Raw genomic sequence first — 22,991 nt, 5'->3', positions numbered from 1 at the left:
TCATTCAGACAACATCCAACAAGGCATTGATCTGTGCAGTCTGGGTAAACAAGCATTGGGGTAACTTGCTTGATGTGGCAGTTACTACCCTTAACCATTAAGCCTTACAATTCACCTTTGATGCGACTCCAACATTACTCTCTGCATCAACGGCAGGGGGTGGCAGGAAATTTGAATCAAACAATTACCAACAAGGGCCCTGAACTTGGTGGTCGGTGAAATAGATAAGTATGGGAAAATAAGTGTGGGCAGACTGGATGGGCCGTGTGATCTTTTTCTGCCGTCATTTTTATGTATCTATAACAAACACAAATTTTGAGCTGTAGCCCTGATGCAGCGATTCCATCAACATTGGCATTTTTCAGAATGAACTTAAAATCAGCAAAAGACAGTGGCATGGACACAATGACAGCATAAGGATTGTGTTATAAAGATAAGTAAATCTAAGTGATTTTTTAAAATTTGAAGCCAAGCAGTACTATAAATTTATAAAACTGTGAAACTTATGTGCTGGGAAGAACTTGACATCACAAGTAGCTCAGAAAAGATTTTTGAAGTACCAACATACTTCTGTGTTTTAATCATGAAGAAAAATAAAATTTGAAATTAAACATTATTCAAAAATAAAATTACAAAAGGAGAGGTTGTTGTAGACCAGTGATTGCACCAACTGAATGGGGATTCATCCTTTGGCGTTTCTCATCAGTACTGAGGTCTTTTCCTCTCAGAGCAAACTTTGATATACATTATTTACAGAATAGGTGTTTCTATTGGCAGAAGTAAGCCTTGAGAAGAGCAGTGGTTAATTCTTTTGAGTTGCTTTATTGTAAACCAGTGGTTCCCTTAATTGATTTCACAATATCCTAAAAACCAGGTCTGTTTGTTACACTTGAGGAATGGAGTTAGCCATCCCTGCTAACCTCATCCTTCAGTTCCTTGCCATTCATAAAATTCTGGTTTTTAAATACTTGGTAAAACAGTGTGAGGGCTCTAGTCTCAGAAAAGGTTTTGGCTGTTGTGTCTGTGGCAAAGCTGGTTTGAAAAGAGGGCTCTATAAATTTTAGAATCTATCCAAGGCAAATTAAAATTAGCATAAAAATAAAATATAGATGAGGAGGTCCATATTCAGCCACTGTGTGGCACCCAGATAAGTGTCCAAATCTTTATTTAGCCAGTTAACTTCTGAGTTGTCCAGCTAAATGCTTCTGAAGATGGACCTCAATGTATCTTTATATAGTATGCACGTTTACTCTAGCAACCAATCCATCCTAAAACATACACAGCAGCTCAAACACAAAATTTCAAATTTTTATTTCTAATGGAAACAAACATTTTATAACTGTTATTGTTCTGAGCATTAAACAGTAAAGGAACAGCTGGGATTATACTTATTTCTTTAATCATAAATATTACTCAACTGAAAATGTATTTACCATTATATAGTAGATAGAAGGCAATTTTAGATCATTTAAGAGCAATGTTTTCAGTTATTTTATTCACTATTATGTAAAACATCTACTTCTTCCTATCATCCATGCCAAGATGGGTCTATTCAAAATTTGATCTGGGCCGTACTATGGAAGTCATCATTCAACATTAAATCAGTTCATACTGATTTGCCATGCAATAATGGCTCCAGGCAGGCATTAATATCTGAGCGATAAATGTGGGAGTGAATGAGTAATAGGCTCATTCACATGTAATTGCATGTGATGAGTGCTCTCTCATTCACTCCGTGTTAGATGCGTGTTAAATAGGCACTAATCTCCTTATTGCATTAGAGAATTGATTAGCGCCTATTTTACCCACGCTCGTTAAGAATGCGCTCGGCATATTGCATCGGCCCCTTAGTTTACTTAGTGGTTCTCAACCCAGTTCTCGAGACACACCCAGTCAGCCTAGTTTTCAAGAAAACCTCAAAAAATATGCAAGAGAGAGATCTGTAAGCACCACTTCCATCTTATGCAAATCTAACTCCTGCATACTCCTGAGTACCTGACTGGCTGGGTATATCCCTAGGACTGGGTTGAGAATCGCTACACTAGAATACCTCGCCCTGAACAAAGGAGGGGTGAGTAACAAATGTGTTAAAATAAATACAATAAATACTCAAACTGCATTAGTATAAAGATACAACCAGATTACTAAAGGAGTCCACACTGTATAGATAATACTGAAGAATATTAACAGCACTGTCTTTTTCTTTGCTGAGGCCTAAAGTATTAGCTCTATACGTTGCCATCAGGTTGGCAGCCCATGGAAGGCATCTGTTATGGACCGTTTGGGGGGAGAGAACAGGAGGAAGAGCTGTGGTTTCTTAAAGTGTTACTGTCTTCAAGGCTACATTTACGTAGGTCATCCAGCAGATGCTTCCACAATACTAACACTTGGCTTTATACAGATTACAAGCGCCAAATTCACTGCTTATACAGTGTGGCCCACTCTGACTAACTCAAGAAGGTGGCAAAGCAGCAGAGGTTGAGCTGGGAATTGGTTGCAACAGTGCTACCTGCCAGCACTAACCAATGAGCCATAAAATCCAAATTACTTGGTTAAATATTAGCATGTCAAGTTTTAAATCACTGTGCTTGTGCTTAAAAAATACTGCACAGCATTTCAACAGGCCCATCTGGACATGAAAACTCAAAACCAGAATTATGTCCCTAATTAGTTTTCTGACCGAGCATAAATTACTATAACTGCCTCTACTTCCAGCTGAGATTTCTGAAAGCACTGTGGCAGTGGGGAAGTCAGACAGACTTAGAGGTTGCTCTTGGCTCTGCAGTGGAAAAACTACTTCAGCTGACAGTCAAAGTGCTCCTTCCCATTAAGGCCTTTCTCAAGGTTTAAAGTTTAGAAAAGAAAAGTCACTGCCAAGCACAGCCTTCTGAAATACAGTTTGATTTTTAAGTGCCATACAAATCTCACCAAACCATTGGCAACTAAAAACAGAAAGGGGTTCAATGTCAAAGCATTAATAAGGCCTGCACCTCACTGACTTTGTCATCATTGCGTACCTGGTTCACAATATTTTAACTCTCTCCTCAACAGACATCTTAAGCAAGGATAATGTGGGCAAAAGTAGTGTTCACCCTAAACAGGTCTTGTAGGGGATAATTTAGTAAGTGCCCATACTAGGGTAAAGGCTGCGGGTACTTTTTTTTACCCACAGACTTTATATCCATTTTCGAAGAGAAAGAACGCACCACAACCCACCACACCCATTTACTCCTGTTAATGTGTAAGCATAGCTTTTGGGGGGGAGGGAGTATGCATGTCATTACAAACACTGCCCACAAGAACACCTACCTACAGAGCCTGTACATGCACACTTTTAGCCATAGATCAGGCAAGCAACTTTGTAATTGCTCATTTCTGCAAGTAAAGCACCATTTTACCGGTGAAATTGCCTTTGAAAATGACCTCCCCCCCCCGATGCACTGCCTCTCCACACTGTGATCTACCTAGATAGTCTGTTTTCTAGATTGCCTGCAATGAACGTGCATGAGATATATTTACATGTATTGCCTCCTTCCTATGCAAATATATCCTGTGCACATTCACGACGGACAGCCTGAAAATCGGACTGGCCGGGAGTGGCCCAAGGAGTGGGATGAGAGCTGCTGCTGTCTTCCTTCCTTTTGGGCCTGTTTCCGCCTCCTCTCTGGAAATGGCCTCTGTTGGGCTATAAAAAGGGAATTTTTAAGGTGTTAAGTCTCCAATAAAGGATTGAATTTTGGACATCTTGGCTTCCAATTCCCTTTTTGTTGCCTCCACGGCTTTGTTAGACAGCCTTCCTTGTTGCTTTCTCAACCCATCTCTGTTGGGCTCTGGCACCATGAGCCTGGGGATATGTCTCCTATATGTAAATATCCTCGCCCAACACGCTTAGCCCCATCACTGCCACCGACCATCCTTGGCCAGTGGTCCAGCACCGGCGCTTCTTCCAGAACCTTGCAGTCACGGGTCCTGAATCCCGCCACTGCGTGTCCGGTGCATGATTAACAAGACTCTTACCCCCAGCGAGATGGAGAGAGGCCCGCTGCTTTAATTCTTTATTTCTTTTTTCTTAGCACTAGTGTCCATTCACTTACCGTAATTTTCAGTTTTTTGGTTTTTTTTTTTAACCATTCAGAACCCATTCTCGGCCAAGTCCCGTAGTGATACACAATTACACATTAGAATTTAGCTTTGTGAAAACCCAGATTTCTAGACCCATGTAAGCAGATACTTTTTGCCCATAAGATTAATAGGAAGGTGAGGATACCACAGGAAGGTTTAACCGGGTTTCCCAGTAATCAATCACTAGTCGAGTCCTTGGAAAAGGGGTTTTAACATTAGCGTGCACATAATGTAATGTTATATTGCTATATAACAGCATTATTGTTTTAGAAACTTCATGGAATGTAACTTTATCTGGTAGATGTTTTGACAGTAATATAAAAGTATAGCTAATGCCTGGAACGGACTCTTGGGAGCATGCACACCAGCCTCATGTAAGGGAAGGTATTTTCAGGGCAAAATAAAATGTCAGTAGTCGTTCTAGCATTCAGTACAACAGCATTAGTGTGTGAGTACATACTGTATTGTATACAGACACAAAGAAAATTTAATTCCCAATTCTCTGCTTCCATAAACTCCTCCACCTCATATGGCACACCCTGGGGTTACACAGGCACCCGACAGCCAGCAGGGCAATTTCTTCGGAAACAGAGTTGATGCAGTACCAGCAGCAACCATCATCTTTTCTCCTTTCCTAGGCATTAGTGCACTGCTTTTGTGACAAGCCTGACCCTGCCCAGAAGAATCGAACTGAAGTTTCCTGCACTGCAGCACAGTGCTATGCCCTCATCCACGATGACCAGCCCACAAAATATAATCTTCATGACTATACCAGCGACAGCAAAACTGATAAAAACTCCCAGTGAATAAATAATAGGCACCCTCTCCCTCCAAGCAGGTAGTAGTGAATTCAGGCTCACTGCACCAGGGTCCTGTTAGTGCTTAGCTCGCACTGGGCTAGAACCCTAAAGGAGGAGGAGGAGGAAGACAATACCCATAAACCACTTCCTCAACAAACTACCAACTAATAACCACATCACCTCCAAACTAAAGTGATTGTGGATCAGCCTTCTAGCACAGCATGCTATGACACAAGGCTTGTTGGATCTGGGCTTGCGTAGGGATGGTGTACTTGGACCAACAGAGGGAGGAAAGATGGTTCCTGCTACTGAGGTTTCCTTACAGGCCAACGAATGGCATGGGGGCGGGGTGCAGATTGGAATTGCCACCCCACCTGTCATTAGGCCACTGAGGAGTACCAAAGTGGCCTGGGGAGGGGGCACAGAAGAGACTGCAGGGGTAAAAGATTACACAACAAAGATAATTGGTATTTTTGTTTTGTTACAGTAAGCATGGTGGTTTTCCTTTTAAACCAAGTCCAGCAACCTTAGCAAGGTTTTCAATACAATCATTTTTTCTCTATACAAAATTCAAATAGAATTTCACATTGTTTAAATTGAACTAATATTCCAGACTCTTCTGAAGAGTTTTGAAATTACAAGACATATGGTTCTTAATCCAAATGTAGAGAAAACATACCAGAAAAAGAATGAACACACAATTTTCTGTGAAGCAGACCGCAGGACTACTCCACCAACAGCGCCGACTGCAGTGGTTGAAATGTTCGCCGGCTTATCTTCCTCTGGCTTAACAGAAGCACGTGGTGCTTTCTTGCACTCGGAGTTTGGCACAGCATGTCATCCAGCGTCAGTGATGTTACTTGTCTGGACAGCTGCAGCTTGGCATAGATATCATTAAATCTGCAATGGAGCACAGGATTGCTCCTCACCCTCTCTCTGACCGCGGCTAGCTGTGAAAGAGACAACGGCATGGTGTAGAGAGGAAAATGCAATCTATAATGTTATGGAGATACAAGGTAGGATGAGAAAAATGGATTTTCCAGCACTTTCAAATGGTACCCTGTTGAGCCTCACTAAGTTCTGGTCATTTTCAACACTATACTGTGTGGGACCCAATCTGAATTTGATTGGTCAGCATCAGGGGAAGTTATGTTGCCTCTGAACTAATGCTGTGAACCGGCCTATAAAGGGCTAGTTGTCAAAGAGATCTAGATGATTAGCAATGGCATTATCCAGATAGATCCCTCAGGAGTGTAAACTTTCCCCCACAAAAATATGGGCATTTCAAGGGACAGGACTTGGTCGGAGGGATATCTTAGCCAGCTAGTGCTGAATTTTCAGTGCTGGGTGGCTAAATTAATCAGCCATCTCCAATGCAACCTTAGATGCTTTAATCTAATCCACTAGGATTTAAGAAAATTTTCAGCTGCAACCTCGTTGGCCAGATTGCAACTGAAAATTAACTAAAATGTAGTATCTGTCCCTATTTTTTTTTTACACCTTGATACCGTATTTTTCACTCCACGACCTGACCATAAGAATCACCTAGGATTCAGAGGGGGGAAATTAAAAAAAAAAAAATTTTTGTGCTAAAATGGCTCTGTCCCTGGGCGTCTGTGTGTCTTATGGAGCAAATTAGGGGAGTGTATAACTTTTTTTTTCCCCATTTTGTTTTCGGGTCTGGGGAGGGCCATTTCGGTCCACTCCCCAGATCAGAAAACTTTTCTTTCTCTGGGAACCCCCCCCATCCCAACCCTTTCAATTAATGAACAACCCCCCCACCCTCCTGACCCACCTCCAAGGCCTGCCAAATTAATTTACTACAACCCCCCACCCTCCTGACCCCCCCAAGACCTGCCAAATGTCCCTGGTGGTCCAGCGGGGGTCCAGGAGCGGTCTGGGAGCAATCTCCTGGGCTTGGGCCGTCGGCTGCCAGTAAACAAAACGGCGCCGACGACTCTTTGCCCTTACTATGTCACTGGGGCCGACCAATAGCAGTGGTAGCCCCTGTGTCATAGTAAGGGCGCTGCCAGTAATCAAAATGGCACAGACGGCCCTTTGCCCTTACTATGTGACTGGGGCTGACCAATGGCAGTGGTAGCCCCTGTGACATAGTAAGGGCAAAGGGCCGTCGGCGTCATTTTGATTACTGGCAGCCGACGGCCCAAGCCAAGGAGATCGCTCCCTGACCGCTCCTGGACCACCAGGGATTTTTGGCAGGTCATGGGGGGTCAGGAGGGTGGGGGGTTGTAGTAAATTAATTTGGCAGGTCTTGGGTGAGTCAGGAGGGTGGGGGGGGGGTTGTTAGATTTTTAGTTTTTTTTTATATTCGCTCCATAAGACGCACATACATTTCCCCCCCCCACTTTTGGGGTAAAAAAATTGCATCTTATGGAGCGAAAAATACGGTAATTGCTAACAAGAAGCAATAGCAAAACTGTAATTTTGAGTAGAAACAGAAGTAAGCAACCAGGCTGTAAGTAATACTTTTTTTTTACTGGATGAACTCACTTCTTTTTTGAGTAACTTTTCAGTTACACTCCCTACTTCAGATCCATGTAAACCTTTGATTTTACACTAAGTGGGGAAAGGGAACACAATTATGCTTACCAAACCTGTTCTCATGATCTCCCACAGCCAGTTGCACAAATAATATGCACGAATTAAATTTGCATATGCTGGATCTCATCTCATGCATATTCACTGTGGCTATCATGAAATCTCAACTGGCTACGTGGGTTATTAGGTTTGAAAGGCTCTGAAAGAAAACTTTCAGAAGCTAGTCCAAAATATATTGTCATTCTCACCTGCAAACTCTTTCCTGATTCTTGTTTCTATGCATTTAAGAGGACTAACGTGAGGATCACATTACAAGTATTTTGAGTAACCAGTACGGTTGTATTTAACGTCCTACTTAGCAAATATGCACTACTGCTAGTTATTTATTACAATAAGTACTATGATAAATTCAATGGATTTCACTTATGCTGCCTCAAGTATGCACGTTCCTCTTTTATAGGAACATTTTTATGGCCATAACCATGGTTATAGAACAGAGAATATAATAGCAGATAAGAAGCAGAAGGCCCATCTAAGTCTCTCCAATTTATTTCCTGGTGTAATGCCATAGACCACAGTTAATCTCCAATTTTGTCTTCACTATTTTGCAACTAATATTCCTAGTATGCTTTCTTGAATTTTGTTACTACATGGGATATAGACAGGATGCCATTCTATGCATTCACCACTCTTTCAGATGTTTCTTCCGCGTCTTGGAGCTTTATTTCATGACCTCTTATTCTAGAACTTCATTGCTGCTTAAGGGGTTTACCTCTTCCGTATTAATACAATTGAGGGATATGAATGTCTCCATCACATTCCCCATCTCTCCTTTCTTCTAAAGTACACACAGTCAAGTCCTTAAGCCTCATCTCATAGGGCTTTTGGTGCAGACTCTGCACCATTTTGGTAGCCCACTTCTGGACCGCCTCTATGGTCTCTATCATTTTGGAGACACGGCTTCCAAAACTGGACATAAGACTCGAAGTGAAGTCTCCCAAATTACTTTATAGCAGCGTTATTTATTTTATTTTATTTTTAATTATTTAAGGTTTTATATACCGGCATTCATGAAGCGATCACATCATGCTGGTTTACAATTAAACAGGGGTGCAATAAATACATCAAAACAGAAATAACGTGTCGAAGAAAGCAGTTACAATTAACAAGGACTATTGAACTGGGATCAGAGGAAATAAAGATAGTTTAGCAGAGACTAAATTATATACAAGGAGATGAGGTACAGCTGCTGTGTTGGATATGTTGATGGCGAGATGCATTAATTTAAGTCCGGGAAAGCTTGCATAAACAGCCAAGTCTTGAGTCTTTTTCTAAAGGTTAGGAGGCAAGGCTCCTGTCTGAGATCGGGAGGGATGGAGTTCCATAACGGTGGGCCAGCTGTCGAGAGGGCTCGATCTCTTAAGATAATGTGACTAGTGGTTTTAGTAGGGGGTACATGCGTCTCTGGTAGGTCTTGTGGAGTTGTGTAAGCGGAGAGGAAATTGTAGATCAATTGTGGTGTGTTGATGGATGATTTTGTATATCAAGGAGATGGATTTGTAGATGATTCTGAAGTGAATTGGTAGCCAATGAAGGTCTTTTAGAATTGGGGAAATATGGTCTCTTTTCCTGGTGTTTGTTAGTAAACGGGCTGCTGTGTTTTGTACCATTTGGAGCGGTTTGGTGTAGGAGGAAGGGAGACCAAGTAGGATAGCGTTACAGTAATCTAACTTTGAGAAAATAATTGCTTGGAGGATCGTTCTGAAATCTTGGGCGTGGAAGAGAGGTCTTATCCTTTTTAAAACTTGGAGTTTGTGGAAGCAGTTCTGTTCTGTTGATGGAGGCTTTGAAGTTCAGCCTGTTGTCAATTATCACTCCTAAATCTCTCACTTGAGTGGTTGGTGGGTTGGTTGGATGAGAAGCGGTGAGATTGCTGTTCTCTGGAGATATGAGTAGTATTTCGGTCTTGGAGGAGTTTAGTACTAGATTTAGGCTATTGAGGAGACGTTTGATTTCTTGGTGGCAGGATTCCCAGTAGTCGAGGGTTTTCGAGTATGAGCCTTTGATGGGGATCAGGATCTGGATATCGTCTGCGTAGAGAAAGTGTTTTAGGTTGAGGTTGGTGAGGAGTTGGCAAAGTGGTAGAAGGTAGATGTTAAAGAGTATCAGGGATAGAGAGGAGCCTTGTGGAACTCTACGGATGAGTCATGGCGTGAAGATTCTTTGTTCTGGATTTTGACCTTGTAACCTCTGTTGCTGAGAAATGATTTGAACCAAGATAGAGCAGAGCCGGAAACTCCTATGGCAGCTAACTGGTTGATGAGGATGGAGTGGTTGATGGTATCAAAGGCTGCCGAAAGGTCCAGAAGGACCAGCAGAAAAGATTGACCTTTGTCGAGACCCAGGATGAGGAAGTCTGTTAGGGAAGTAAGGAGGGATTCCGTGCCTAGATTTTTATGGAATCCATATTGCGAGGCGGATAGAAGTTTATTATCTTCAATGTAGTCCGATAGTTGGGAGTTCACAAGCCTTTCCATAATCTTAGCAAAGAAGGGGAGATTGGCTATTGGGCGGAAGTTGTTAGGATCTTTTGGGTCCAAATTTGTTTTTTTTAGGAGTGGTTTGAGTGACACCAGTTTGAGGTCGTCTGGGAAGGAACCGTGGGAGAGAGAACAGTTAATAATGTCCACCAGTGTTTTGGAGATAGAGTCTGGGATTGTGAGAAGAAGTTTGGTGGGGATATGGTCCGCTGGGTGAGAGGAGGGTTTCATTCTTCTTAGAACAACTTGAATCTCAGAGGAGGAAATGGGTTCGAAAGCTTAGAGGTGAATATTTTTGATGGGAGGCTGCAGAGCCGATGGTAGGGGGGCGATCTTGGAGGGTAGTTGGGTAAGAAGACTGATGATTTTGTTTTGGAAAAACGATGCGAGTTCTTCAGCTTTGGGTTGTGCTTGGTTACTGGGAAATTCTGGGGGGGCGACCTGAGTGAGGCTAGATACATAGGCAAATAGGGCTTTAGCATCAAAGACCAGGTTATGAATTTTGGACACATACAAATCCCTTTTTGATTTGGAGGTGGAGGTCTTGTACAGGTGAAGCGTAAATTTGTAGGCGGAGAGCGTGCTAGCGCATGGTGTTTTACGCCACTTGGCTTCTTTCTGTCTTAAACTTTGTTTAAGCCTTCTCAGGTCGTTAGTGAACCAGGGTTGTCTTTTAGAGGCATTTGAGTGGGGTTTTTTTTTTATTGCTAATGGACAGAGCTTGTTAGCTATGGATTCGGTGATGACATTCCAAGAATGGAGAGCAGTGTTAGGGTCGGTGAGGTCTATGGAGGGAAGGTGTGGAACCAAGTGATTGTTGAGGTCTTCAGAGGAGCATGATCTCCTGTAAGGAAAGGAAGGTGAGGGTATGTGAGGGGCGATGGTTTGTTCCAGCGAGAAAGAAGTTGAGATCAGGGAGTGATCTGACCAGGGTACCTTCTTACTCTTCAGTAGGGATGTCAACTTTATGCCTTTGTTGACAAAGATCAGGTCCAGAGTATGACCAGCTTTATGTGTAGGTTTGTTGACTATTTGTGTGAATCCCATTGCTGAGAGAGCTAAGAGAAGGGTTTGACAGCTGGTAGAGAGTGAGGGGTTGTCCATGTGCAGATTGAAGTCTCCTAAGATTATCACTTTTCTTTTTTACTTATGCCTCACTATGCACTCCAGCATTCCTCTGGCTCTTGTTGCACAACTTTGCTACCTTGAGATCATTAGATAGGATCAACCTAATGTTTCCTTTCCTGGCTGATTAATATCTTAGCCCCACCTCCTTCATATACTAGCCCTTGGATTTTTTCACCCCAAAAGCATGAGATTCTGCACTCTTTGATTTGAAACTTAGCTGGAAACAATTCATACAGTAACATACTAAATAAAAGAATTTTAACAAGTTCAATGGTGTTTATAAAAATAAGTTTCCATGAAATAGGAAATTAACCTTATACAGTTTTAAAATATATTTATGCTAGTAAATAAATGTAAAGTAGAATATATAATCTATTTACCCAGTTAAATAGTTGAAAATATGAATGGTGGTTATAGCCTAAAACCCCCAAACTCTTCATAGCAGGATGAACTGGACTTTTTTTTTTTTTTAGCTTACACATATTGGATGCTCCACCAAAAACTGCCCAAGGTGACTTACAAGTACAGGAGTTTAAACATTTGACACATTGCATAAAATCAAACATATAACCAAATATATATAACAAATACACATTCAAACCAAAATAAATAACATACTACATAATACTTAATGAACAAACTGACAAACAAACCCGAGCACAAAAAGCCATGCCTGTTACTGCCCATCAATACCAAACCACAAACAATACATATTCAATAGAAGCATCAACAATACCTGACCTACAAAACCAATGCCATCCCACAAATTTAGCTAAAAGCCAGCACTGCTTGCAGTTTAAGTACTCTACAAGCAGATCTACTGCTGGGTTAATTGATAGCTGTTTAATGTAGAGCAGTTCCAACTTGTCTGGATTTAACTTTGGCTTATTTTTCAAAAGCCACAGAGAAATCTTCTTTGGACAGTAATTAAGCCTTGCAAGCCCTTCCTCTCTTAAAACTCAGTTCCACATGGAGCTGGATGTCATCCACATACTCGTTAAAATTTACTAGGGATGTGCATTCATGAGAAGCACAAGATGGCGTCGGCCGTCCATTGCTCCTACCATGTGACAGGGGCCGACCAATGGCACCGGTAGCTCCTGTGACATAGTAAGGGCAAAGACTATCGGCGTCATTTTGAATACTGGCAGCCGACAGCCCGAGTGCAGGAGATCGCTCCAGGACCCCCGCTGGACCACCAGGGACTTTTTGCAAGTCTTGGGGGGGGGGGGGTCAGGAGGGTGGGGGTTGTAGTTAATTAAATTTAAAGGGTTGGGAAGGGTTTTTTTTTTTGTTTTTCCAACTTTAATGGAAAACGAATACCGAATTCAACTAATGGACGAATCTGGTTTCCCCCTATGATAACGAATGCAACGTATTTGGGTCCCAACGAATACCGAATCGGATGAATCCGTCCCTTCTGCAGGCGTAAATCTGCCAACAAAGGTAGGGGGGGGGTTTAGATAGGGCCGGGGGGTGGGGGAGGGAACAGGCAGCGCGCGCTGGGCTCGGCGCGCGCAAGTTGCACAAATGTGCACCCCCTTTCGCGTGCCGACCCCGGATTTTATAAGATACGCGTGGCTACGCGCGTATCTTATAAAATCCAGCATACTTTTGTTCGTGCCTGGTGTGTGAACAAAAGTACGCGCTCGCGCAAATTTATAAAATCTACCCCAGTGAGTGTTGTTCAAAATAAGAAAATTTTATATATAACAAAAAAAAGGAGAGATTAGTATTTCAAATTATATCACAGTGATAGGACAGTATTGTTCCACTTTTTGATTAATTATAAGTTTGGTACTTAGCCAGACAAATGCCAGGATTTAAAAATCCGGCCAGTCTTATTGCCCTTGACATAGCTGGAGATCTTGTTATCTGGCTGAAAATGTATTCAGCTATGACAGGAGCAGTGCGGGACAGAGTGCTGTAATCCGGCTAACTTCAATTCTGAAAGTTATTTGGCTAATGTGGCTATTTAATTTTAGGATGGCACAGAAGCCATCCGAAAGTTAGCTAGATAAACTTATCCAGCCAACCTAGAGATAGTTGGGTATATTCAGTGGTGCACCTGTTCTGCTGAATATCCTAAATTAGACGGATAAGTTTATCCAGCTATCTTTGATAACTGGCCAGCAGCTGAATATGGACCTCACAGTGACTTGCAAAAATCTTCACGCTTTTAGATTTTTTTTTTTTTTTAATATTTTGTCTAAAAAGTAAATTTTTATTGGTATGAAAATGGGATTTTTATCACTGATCTATACAACATACTCTGCACTTTCATCATAAAAGAACAATTTACTTTTCAGCAGGACAATGATCCTAAATACAAAGCAAAAGCAACAATGAAGTAGATCAGCAAGAAAAAAAGTGCACATCCTCGAGTGGCCCAGTCAAAGCCCAGATCTGAATCCAACAGAAAATCTGTGGCAAGGCTTGAAGACTGCAGTCTACAGACAGCTCCCCTTTCAATATGAAAAAGCTTGACAAAAATTGCACCATCTTGCTGTGCAGCAGTGGTAGACACTAATCCTGGACAACTCATGGCTGTTATTGCTGTAAAAGGGGCTTCCACCAGTATTGAGTTGAGGTGTGAAGACTTATGCAATCAAGACTTTTTTTTAAAATTCCCAATTACTTTTTATGCATTTCTATAATTGTTCTTTTGCAATGAAATTGTAGCATATGATATGTAGATCAGTGAAACAAAACATCTATTTTAATGCATTTTGCTTTGCATATTTTAAAAAAATGTACAAGGGTGTGAAGAAGTTTGCAAGGAATTGTACAAGGAGGATGTGTGTGTATGTGTGTGTGTGTGTTTGTGTGTGTGCCTGTAGGTGAGAAAGGGCTGAGAGGGAGAGAGCGAGGCTGTGCATGTGTGGGTATTATTTAGTTTCTTTTTGTTAGTTATTTTGTGATAGCTCCTTTAAAGAGCTGGCCTGGGTTTAAGATGGACTATGGGCTGACAAGAGAGTTCTGGCAGGCAAAATGCAGAAAGAGGGCTCACAGCTGGGTTGAGCGGGAGGGTTGGGACAGAGCATGTGGGCATGTGGTCATTTCCAGCCACATTTGGGTTATCAGGCCAGACAGAGAAGCCACTGCAGTGGCAGAAGCAGCAATGATGTGTGAAAAGAAACAGACACCACAAGAGTGAGGCCTTACTGAGAAAGAGGCAGGGGATCAGACATGGCATCAATTGGAAAAGGCACAAAGAAGGGTGACTAAAATGATAAAGGGGATGGAACAATTCCTCTACGAGGAAAGGCTAAAGAGGTTAGGACATTTTAGCTTGGAGAAGAGATGGCCGAGGGGAGATGTGATAGAGGTCTATAAAGTAATGAGTGGAGTGGAATGAGTAAACGTTAATTGGTTGTTTACTCTTTCAAAATGTTCAAAGACTAGGGGACACACAAGGAAGTTACTAGGTGATGCAATTAAAACTAATAAGAGAAAATATTTTTTTTACTCAATACATAATTAAGCTCTGGAATTCCTTGCCAGAGGATGTGGTGAAAGCTGTTAGTGTACCTGCATTTTTTTTAAAAAGGTTTGGACAAGTTCCTGGAGGAAAGTTTCATAAACCATTATTGAGGTGGAGTTGCAGAAATCTACTGCTTATCCCTAAGATAAGTAGCTTGGAATCCAACTATCCTTTGGGATCCTGCCAAGTACTTGTGACCTGGATTGGCCACTGTTGGAAACAGGATACTGGGCTTGATGGAACTTTGGTCTGACCCAGTATGGCAAATCTTATATTATATTCTTAGCTGGATAACTTGTGAGTTATCTGGCTAAATGCTTTTAAACATTGACCTCTCTATGTCTAGGGGAGTAAACTGTGTAGTCTCTGTAATTAGGATGTTGCTCTCTCTAGAAATCAAATTACATGTTTTAGTCAGTTCTTTAATGCCCCATCCCAAAGATAGCTGTCCTTTTGATAGAAAATGATTTAGGTACAACGGAATCAGGGCAAATATTCCAGTTCCACCCCATATACCGCTAGCTATGTAAATTTCAGTCAGGATCTGAGGGCAGTATAGAACTTGTTTTGGTTTGAATTTGGGCCATAAACATTTAACAAAGTGAACAAAATTGAATAAAGCGTACATTTCAAGATAATGTACCTGCCTTCAGGATCTGCAACAGATCTCTTCACAATTAACGGTGAACTCTTTTTTTATCATTATACACATACCTCTTCTTCTGGAATTGTGTGAAACATTACAGATCTGCTCTGCCAATCACAACACAATTTCTTGTGTTCCACTTTTGTTAGATGTGTTTCTTAAAACATAATTTGGAGTTTGGTTATCTGGGCAAATGGTAGAGTATACTTCCTCTTGATCAGTGATGAAATCCCTTTAACATTTAATGATATATAGTTCACCTGCAAAGCCCTCATGTAATTCCCTCAATTACTACCCATTCAGGATGTTTCTTGAATTTACTCCCAACACAGTCTATAAATTTTCCCAGAGAACCATTACTACTAGAGAACATACCTATGAAATTATTCCACATAATAAATTCCATTACATGGACCAGACCTTTACATCCTAAGTCATTTTTATACTTAGTATGCCTTTACCCTTCCCCTGCTAACAAAACCAGAACTCCCAACTTTCAAACAATTGTTCAAGTGTCAATCCCAATGCAGCTTTCCGCCTCCAAACTTCAGGATTGATCAGAACAGGCAATCCAGCCATGGACCCGAAACCTCTCTGGCGGGAACAACTTCTAAACCAAGAGGACAAACCTTACCACAACCACCTGCCCCTCCTCCTTTATCCAAACCCCTCCCCTTTGCAAAACAGCAAAAATAAACAATATAAAAAATACAGAAAATACATTACTAAATTAGCAACATGACAGAGAGAAATACATCAGGTCCAACAATTCTCTTTTCACAAAACTGAAAGGAAAAAGAAACATGCTGGGCAATTGAGACCAACTTGAAGTTTAGCCAGAGAAAATGTCAAGGCCAGGAAAGAGAAGTACAAGCCAGGACAGATTATGAAACCACTCCGGTCAATGTGGCATAATCTTCTCTATGAAATCTCACTGTGCCACAGGAGTGAAAAGAAAGCCAGTGGAGCCTGTACAGCATCATGTCTGCAATGGTACCTTGCTCCTGCCCCAGCTGGGACCAGATCCCCACCCCCCCTTAAAAAATTCATTGAAAATAAGCCATATTAGAAAAATAAAAAATTAAAACTAACCGAAAAAACAACATAACCCCATCAACTCAGAACTGTTTCTGGGTTTTGGTTTTTAAAGTTCCACTGATTTTAGCTGCTCCATTGGGCACACGTTGCTTAAGAGATCACAAGTCAGTCCACTGCGGTTGTAGAATCATCATCCGCAGAGCTGCCAGGAAGTTTTCTGCCATAACTTGCACAGGACTGTAGGTTTCCCCTTCGCCACTACCCGAAACCTTGCAAGATATAGCTTAGCATAGCATATTTTATATCAAACCTTTTCAACTTTTTGCTGCCAGAAACTCCTGCTTTTTTCTCTCTAGTTCTCTCCCCAAAATCTTGAAACAATCTTGCTTCCCTGGAAGGAAATCTCACTGTTTCATGCTATATCCAATATTTTGCACTTATTGGGGTCTTATCATGGTGCGGGGGTGTGACGGGGTCACTAGATCAGCCCAGGGAGGTAGGTCAGAACCCCAGAAACAAAAACTCCCTGGAACCAAAAACCCCAGAGAAGGGGGAAGAAAAACCAGATGACACAGAGTCAGTCACGCTGATTCCTTCCCCCTGTAGCATCAGGGAAACATACACAGATGTGGGAGGAAAAGGTTGGGGACTCAGGATCCAATCCCTGGCTACCAGGGAAGGAGCCTCCACCCTATAAAACCAAGCCTCAGCCAGAGCAGTTTCGATCTCCCTCTGGGGACTGAGGAGGGTGGATTTGGGAGGACTTTGTTATTGGCAGCTGCCTCGGCAGGAGAAAGAAAGAAGGACAGCAACCGTGGTGCCCAGGAAGGTGAGCGTGTGGATTCAAAACCTTCCCTTTATGTTTGAATTTGTTTTTCCTTTTTGCTGAGAACTCATTGCTAAAACTGCCAAGTGGGTGGAGGTATCTCTGGGGAAAGTGGCAGAGACCAGAGATACGAGGGAGGCAGCAGAGAGGCCAGCAGTGTTGGACTTTAAATTCCTTGCTGGCCTGTTTTGGATAATTTTGTTGTCGGGACTATTCTTTTTGGATGCAGAGGACTAGAATATAAAGACTGAACTTCAAGGGCAGAAGCCAAGCTCAGCATCTGCTGGCTGGGCTGGTGGCTCACCAGGGAGGGCACCTGCCTCCCAGCCAGCCACCGTGGGTTTGAGTTCCACCAGGGGAACCAATGGAGAAATTTATAATTGAATGCCTTTGGACTTTTGACGTGCCTGGGAGTGTTCTTAGCCAGGTAACCAGTCCGGGGAAAAAGAGCAGTGGAGTCTATGAGCCGGACAACGGCTGACAGGGGGTAACCCTCTTTTATAGGGGGGGGGGGGGGCCTCAGCCGGCACCTGCTGTGCATGGTCAGTTTTCTTTAGGCCTTCTTTACACTGGATCTCAAATGCTTCAAACAGCCATATTGAAGAAAACTGTACCAAGTTAGTCCCCTCCAACTTCTCTGGGATGCCGAGCGCTCTGAGGTTGTTACAGCAGGACTGATTTTCAAAAATTATCGACTTCACCACCACCACCACCGCCTTATAATTCCTTTCCAGCTTATCAAATGTTTGTCTGGCTGATGTGAGCGATTTTTCTAACCTCCTCCATGCCAGTCAGTCATCCTAAACAGCATCTACCAACTGTGCAATCATATCAACACTTATTTCAAGCTGCAAGTCCTTTTATCAATAATTTTAACTTTCAGTACATCCATTAAGTTTCTGATATAGTCGTTGTTTCCAGCCGTGTCTACTGCCTCGCTCCCACCTCTTACTCTGTTGCCACCTTGTCTGCTTGGGCTGAGTTCTCCACACTCATTTTTTTAAGCCATTTTTTTTCTTGGCTTTGGATTCCTGATCAGTCCACAAGTTTGGGATAGATTTTCTCATCCGTTTCTTTAGCTCTCTACCTATGTGACAGTTGTGGCACCAGCTTTGGTCACAATAATGGAAATCACCTTGGGTCTAACGGGAGCTCAGCCACTACCTGCCTCAGAGCATAACTGGAAGTCCATCCAAACCTTTCTAAAACTCAGTTATATTACTAGATTCAACCCCATTTTCTAGAAACAAGTTCCACAGCTTGTGTGTTGTTTGAAAAATACATTCTTAAATTTGTTTTAAATCCTAGTACTATTTGATACTGTAAAAATAACTTATTCCATACATACCTAATTTTTATAAGCCTCTATATCCCCACTAAAGGTGTCTTCTTCAAGCTAAAAAGCCCTAAACCTCTGTAGCCACAAGGGAGTGGATATATCCCCATAATCATTTTTCTGGCCCTTTTCTAGCTGTGTACAATAATCAGGGTGCAGTCGCACCATGGACTGATACAGAGGCAGTATCACTCTCCCAGCTTTTCTCTTCCTTTCCCAATAATCCCTAACATTCTATTTGTCTTTCTGCTTGCCACTGCACACCGAACTGAAGACTTCAGGGTATTATCCACAATGACCCCAGCATCCTTTTCATCCTAATGCAGAACCTTTAAAGTGAATTGTAAGTGCACATCAATTAAGGGATGTGTGACTATGTTGGGCAGGTGCACGCCGAGCGGATTTTATAAGCCGCCCGTGTACGCGCGTCTCGACCTGCTGCATTCACAAATAAAAAGTTTGGAAAAGGGCGGGGCATGGGTGTGGTCTGCGCAGGCAATGGTGTTCCAGGATTCACACTTAAAATTTATATACACATATCTATGTGCCCTGGTGTGCGCCGGGATCCCTTGCCTTGTAGCTTTACTTCTGCTATGGATGACGTTTAGGGAAGTCAGCGGGGGTTTTAAGTGCTGGGGCTAACAGGGGGGAAGGGAGGCCATTAAACTGTCTTTTTATCAGCTAAATTCTAAGCTTTGATTCCTTACACTGCAAATGTAAGGGGAATTTGCAAGTCCTATCCCTAAACTTGGCAAACTGGGAAAATGCAGAATGGCGTTGGTGCGCATCCTTGTAAAGATTCCCCACTTACGCGGTAGACGCACTCGCACGTATCCATTTAAAATTGTGTGCCTATGTACACTTGTCCAGGCTATTTTATAGCATGCGCACATATACGCGCGTATGTTATAAAATGACTTTGTGCCTGGGTGCGGGCCAATGCATGCGTGCATGTGTGTCCGCATTCCTGTTTAAATGCTACCATCCCTGGTTTTTATTTGTAATATTTTTGTCTGTCTTTTAATTATGAATGTTTGTTTATATTTTGTGATCCACACCAAATAATTGTATTGGAGGATACAGAATACCAGTTCTTTTAAATAATAAATAAATAAATAGAAGCCAGCACTGTTAACACATAGTTAGGATTATTTTTTCCCAATGTTCATCACCAGTTCACTGCCAGCTGTGAAAATGCTCACTGCTTTCATTTTCAAAGCCTCTGTGCCACACAGCCACTGGCATTTTGACACCAGAGGGGAAACAGTAAGATTCTCTTTAAATCTGTTTCCAAAATTACTATATTTTCCATTTCTAATAGAAGTGAATTAAAATTTGAATCAAAGTATATCCTTTCTTTTCGGCTTACTCACTTCTCCCAAACTACACCAAGGCACTACCGGTATTTAGCACTTAATATACTCACCACCTGTTCAGAAAACTCTGGTCTTTTCACAAATTTCGGTGTAACAGTTTTTACAGCTGCCTCCAGTATATTCAGAATGTTTTCCAATGTACCTGACAGGGCCTGAATAAGAATCTTACAAAAAAACAAACAATGTAATTATGGCAGGCATTTCTGCCTACAATAAGAAATTGATATATATTTTATTATCTTTAGTTTTAAAACATATCTTCACTAACTGGAAGGATAATTCCTTCCTAAAGGTACATATTTGGTGCAATGTAGCTTTTTTTTTTATAACAGAAAAATTTAAGAAATCTGAAACCTGTAGATCAATAAGAATTAATAAAGAACCAGGCTTCACCTGACACAAAACAAAAGTTGAACACAGGGTACAGTGGAATCCAAAGCTCATATATTATAACCAAATGATACAGTCCACGCTGCCTTCAGTAGGAAGACGGACCACAGAGGAAACCTCCACATGCTCTGGATCTGCCTCTTACCAATGGATCTGCCTCTTACCAATGGATCCTAATGGATTAGTTTGGACCCTTCCTCCCTGATGCAGTGCGATGTTCCGTGTTCTGCTGCAAACAGCTTGGACTGTCTCTTTTTGGGAGGTATTTGAGGTTTGGATTTGTTCATTTTTTAAATATAACAACAGTTCATTTTGGTCCAGCATAAAAAAAGTTGTTGTACAATTCAATTGGGACAGATGATTATAAATATCTGAATGAGTGTGCACAATAACCCTGGCTTTGTAAGAATGTCTCTTTATCAGCATGTATCCAAGATGCCATAATTAGGTTTTTGTTGTGTTGTTAGATAAAATATGTTGTCAGCAGGTAGCAGTATCTCTGCAAACAAGTTTGTCGGGTTCACTAAACAGAAACTATAGAAAAAATTGTGTATTCAATAAAACATATGCACATACCCAGCTCCACCCGATCCCCCCCCACCACAAAACAAAAACAAAACAGGCGCACTCAATAAACAAGCTTAACAGTCTGAAAAAATAAACAGAATTATACAGTCAAATAAGTCAGACAGCTCAATCTTTCAATACCCAGCAGGTATGAGGCCACTTTTAATAATGCCTGATCACAGCATGCACTAGTTTCAATTTCATTTCAACTATGACACTTAAACATTCAGTGCAAAAAAAGACTGCAAGGTCATTTTTTAAATCTTCAACTGTTTTTAAGCCAGTCTGGTTAGTGAGGTGCCATGTTTTCAAAAAGTTTGCTTTGCTTTTTTATTTAGCTGCTTGTAACAATAATTCATGGATAAAGGCTTTATTAGTTTTTTTTTTTTAAAAACAATGTGCCTAAATTATGTGGCGCATATGTATAATATAAATTTTCAAAGCAGACATGCGCATAAGTCAAACTTTGAAAATTATTAAAAATAGTTATCTAAATATGTATTGTATATGTCACTCAAGTGCAACTCTCCTCAGACACTTACGCCTGTCATTTAAAAGGTGAATTTTAAAACCCTGTTGCACGCCAAAACCTGGTAACACGTGCACATGTCGGACCGGTGCGTACCGAGAAGATTTTAAAAGCTGCCAGCATTCGCACTGCTACACGCACAAACGAAAGTTCCAGAAAGGGGCGGGGCATGGGCATGCCTGGATTTTACATTGAAACCTGCATGTAAATACGTGCACAGGCGCGTGCCAGGGTCCTGGGGCGCATCTTTTAAAATCTCCCCACTTTCACTGTAGAAGCAGCATTTGTGCACATAGGCATGCACCTACTTAAAAGTCCACTCGGTCAGGTTATTTTACAGCATGTGCGCATATATGCATGCATGCTATAAAATGGCCATGTCCCTGGACCCAGGCTGACGAATATATGCCCACTCGCCTGTTTAAAAGTTACAGTTTTAGTGCGCATATAATTTTCAGGAAAATTTATGCATGTTTGACTTTTTCAGAAGTATGCGTGTAAGTGCACAACTCCACCCCTAGGGATGTTTCCATCCAGTCTGGGAAAACCTACAAACATGTAGGACGTGTGTGTGTGTGCGCTCAAGTTTACTCGCATATTGGGTATGCAGTTTTGTAAAAGACCTTTTCTGTGCGTAAAATACTATTTGCAGAAGTCCCGTTGAAGATTAACCTCAAAATGACATCACCAACCTATAAACCAAGTGGCACTGACTTACATCCAGATTATGGCATACTCTGCTCTCCGTGTTCGTCATCTTAGAATATATTGACCTAGCTTTCTGGACGTCATTCTTTAAAGAAGAGAAAAATAACCCAAATTAAATATATAGCAAATCTTCCAGTTCAAAGCTAACTGCTGTAGCACACAATTATAACGCACACCATTATTACTAGCACCAGTAAAAGCACAAAACAGAGCTAATGGGCTTTTGCATTCCATTTTTACATTATTATAAACAAGACAGAAAATCAGTTGTGAAGTAAAAAATCCTTCAGCATGCTCAATATAAATATTCAAGTGCACGATGAAAGGCACTAGTAGACAATAGGGTATGTGGCTGCTTTTAACTTTTGTCTCCTTACATTTGCAGTGTAAGGAGTCAAAGCTTAGAATTTAGCTGATAAAAAGACAGTTATCAATGCAACTGTCAAAATCTATTTTTTATGTTAGATGACAGGAAATCAAATTAGAGAGCCTGACATTTTCAATCACAGAGATGGCTATTCATGTTTCAGCCAATAATTTAAAGGATGGATGGTCCGAGAAAGCTGCAAAGCACAAGGTTAAGCAGCAGCAGTCGTAGTTTTAGGCAACCAAAGAAAAGCAGACCTGACGTTTTGCACTAGTGCACAAAACAGCTGCTGAAATGTCAGGACAAGTCTGCGTAACCAAGTAAGTAGTGCCTGAATCACACACCTTCAATGCATAAACGGTGACACATGTGAAAGACAACAGAAAGCAAATGATGGCAGTTTGTACACTGGTACAGACCTCCTGCAGTGCATTGTTGTGTGCTGGAGATCATCAGAAAAAAAAAAAAAAAGAGCAGGAATGCGCATTTGTTTGAAAGTAAAAGGAAAATTTTAATGAAATTTCCTGTTTAATTTCCATTCACAACAAAAGGAAAAAATAAATTTTTTTTAAATG

General features: G+C 41.5%; 1 protein-coding gene across 2 annotated transcripts in view; it reads right to left on the bottom strand.

Annotated features, from left to right (window-relative positions):
* Nucleotides 1-1,287: 1,287 nt before the first annotated feature.
* PTCD2 (pentatricopeptide repeat domain 2) overlaps nucleotides 1,288-22,991 on the bottom strand; it is a 91,542-nt gene continuing 69,838 nt past the window's right edge. The window contains exons 8-10 of one of the 2 annotated variants that reach the window (XM_029574658.1): nucleotides 22,060-22,134; nucleotides 19,906-20,019; nucleotides 1,288-5,872 (exon numbers count right to left, since the gene is read on the bottom strand). In XM_029574658.1, the coding sequence (XP_029430518.1) occupies nucleotides 5,648-5,872; nucleotides 19,906-20,019; nucleotides 22,060-22,134 (414 nt within the window). In that variant the 3' untranslated portion in view covers nucleotides 1,288-5,647. The remainder of the gene's footprint in view (nucleotides 5,873-19,905; nucleotides 20,020-22,059; nucleotides 22,135-22,991) is intronic. The other variant, XM_029574669.1, reaches the window with a different exon arrangement.

Source organism: Rhinatrema bivittatum, chromosome 1, assembly GCF_901001135.1.
Source record: "Rhinatrema bivittatum chromosome 1, aRhiBiv1.1, whole genome shotgun sequence".
Taxonomy (NCBI): Eukaryota; Metazoa; Chordata; class Amphibia; order Gymnophiona; family Rhinatrematidae; genus Rhinatrema; species Rhinatrema bivittatum.
This window is presented reverse-complemented; position numbering and strand designations above follow the sequence as displayed.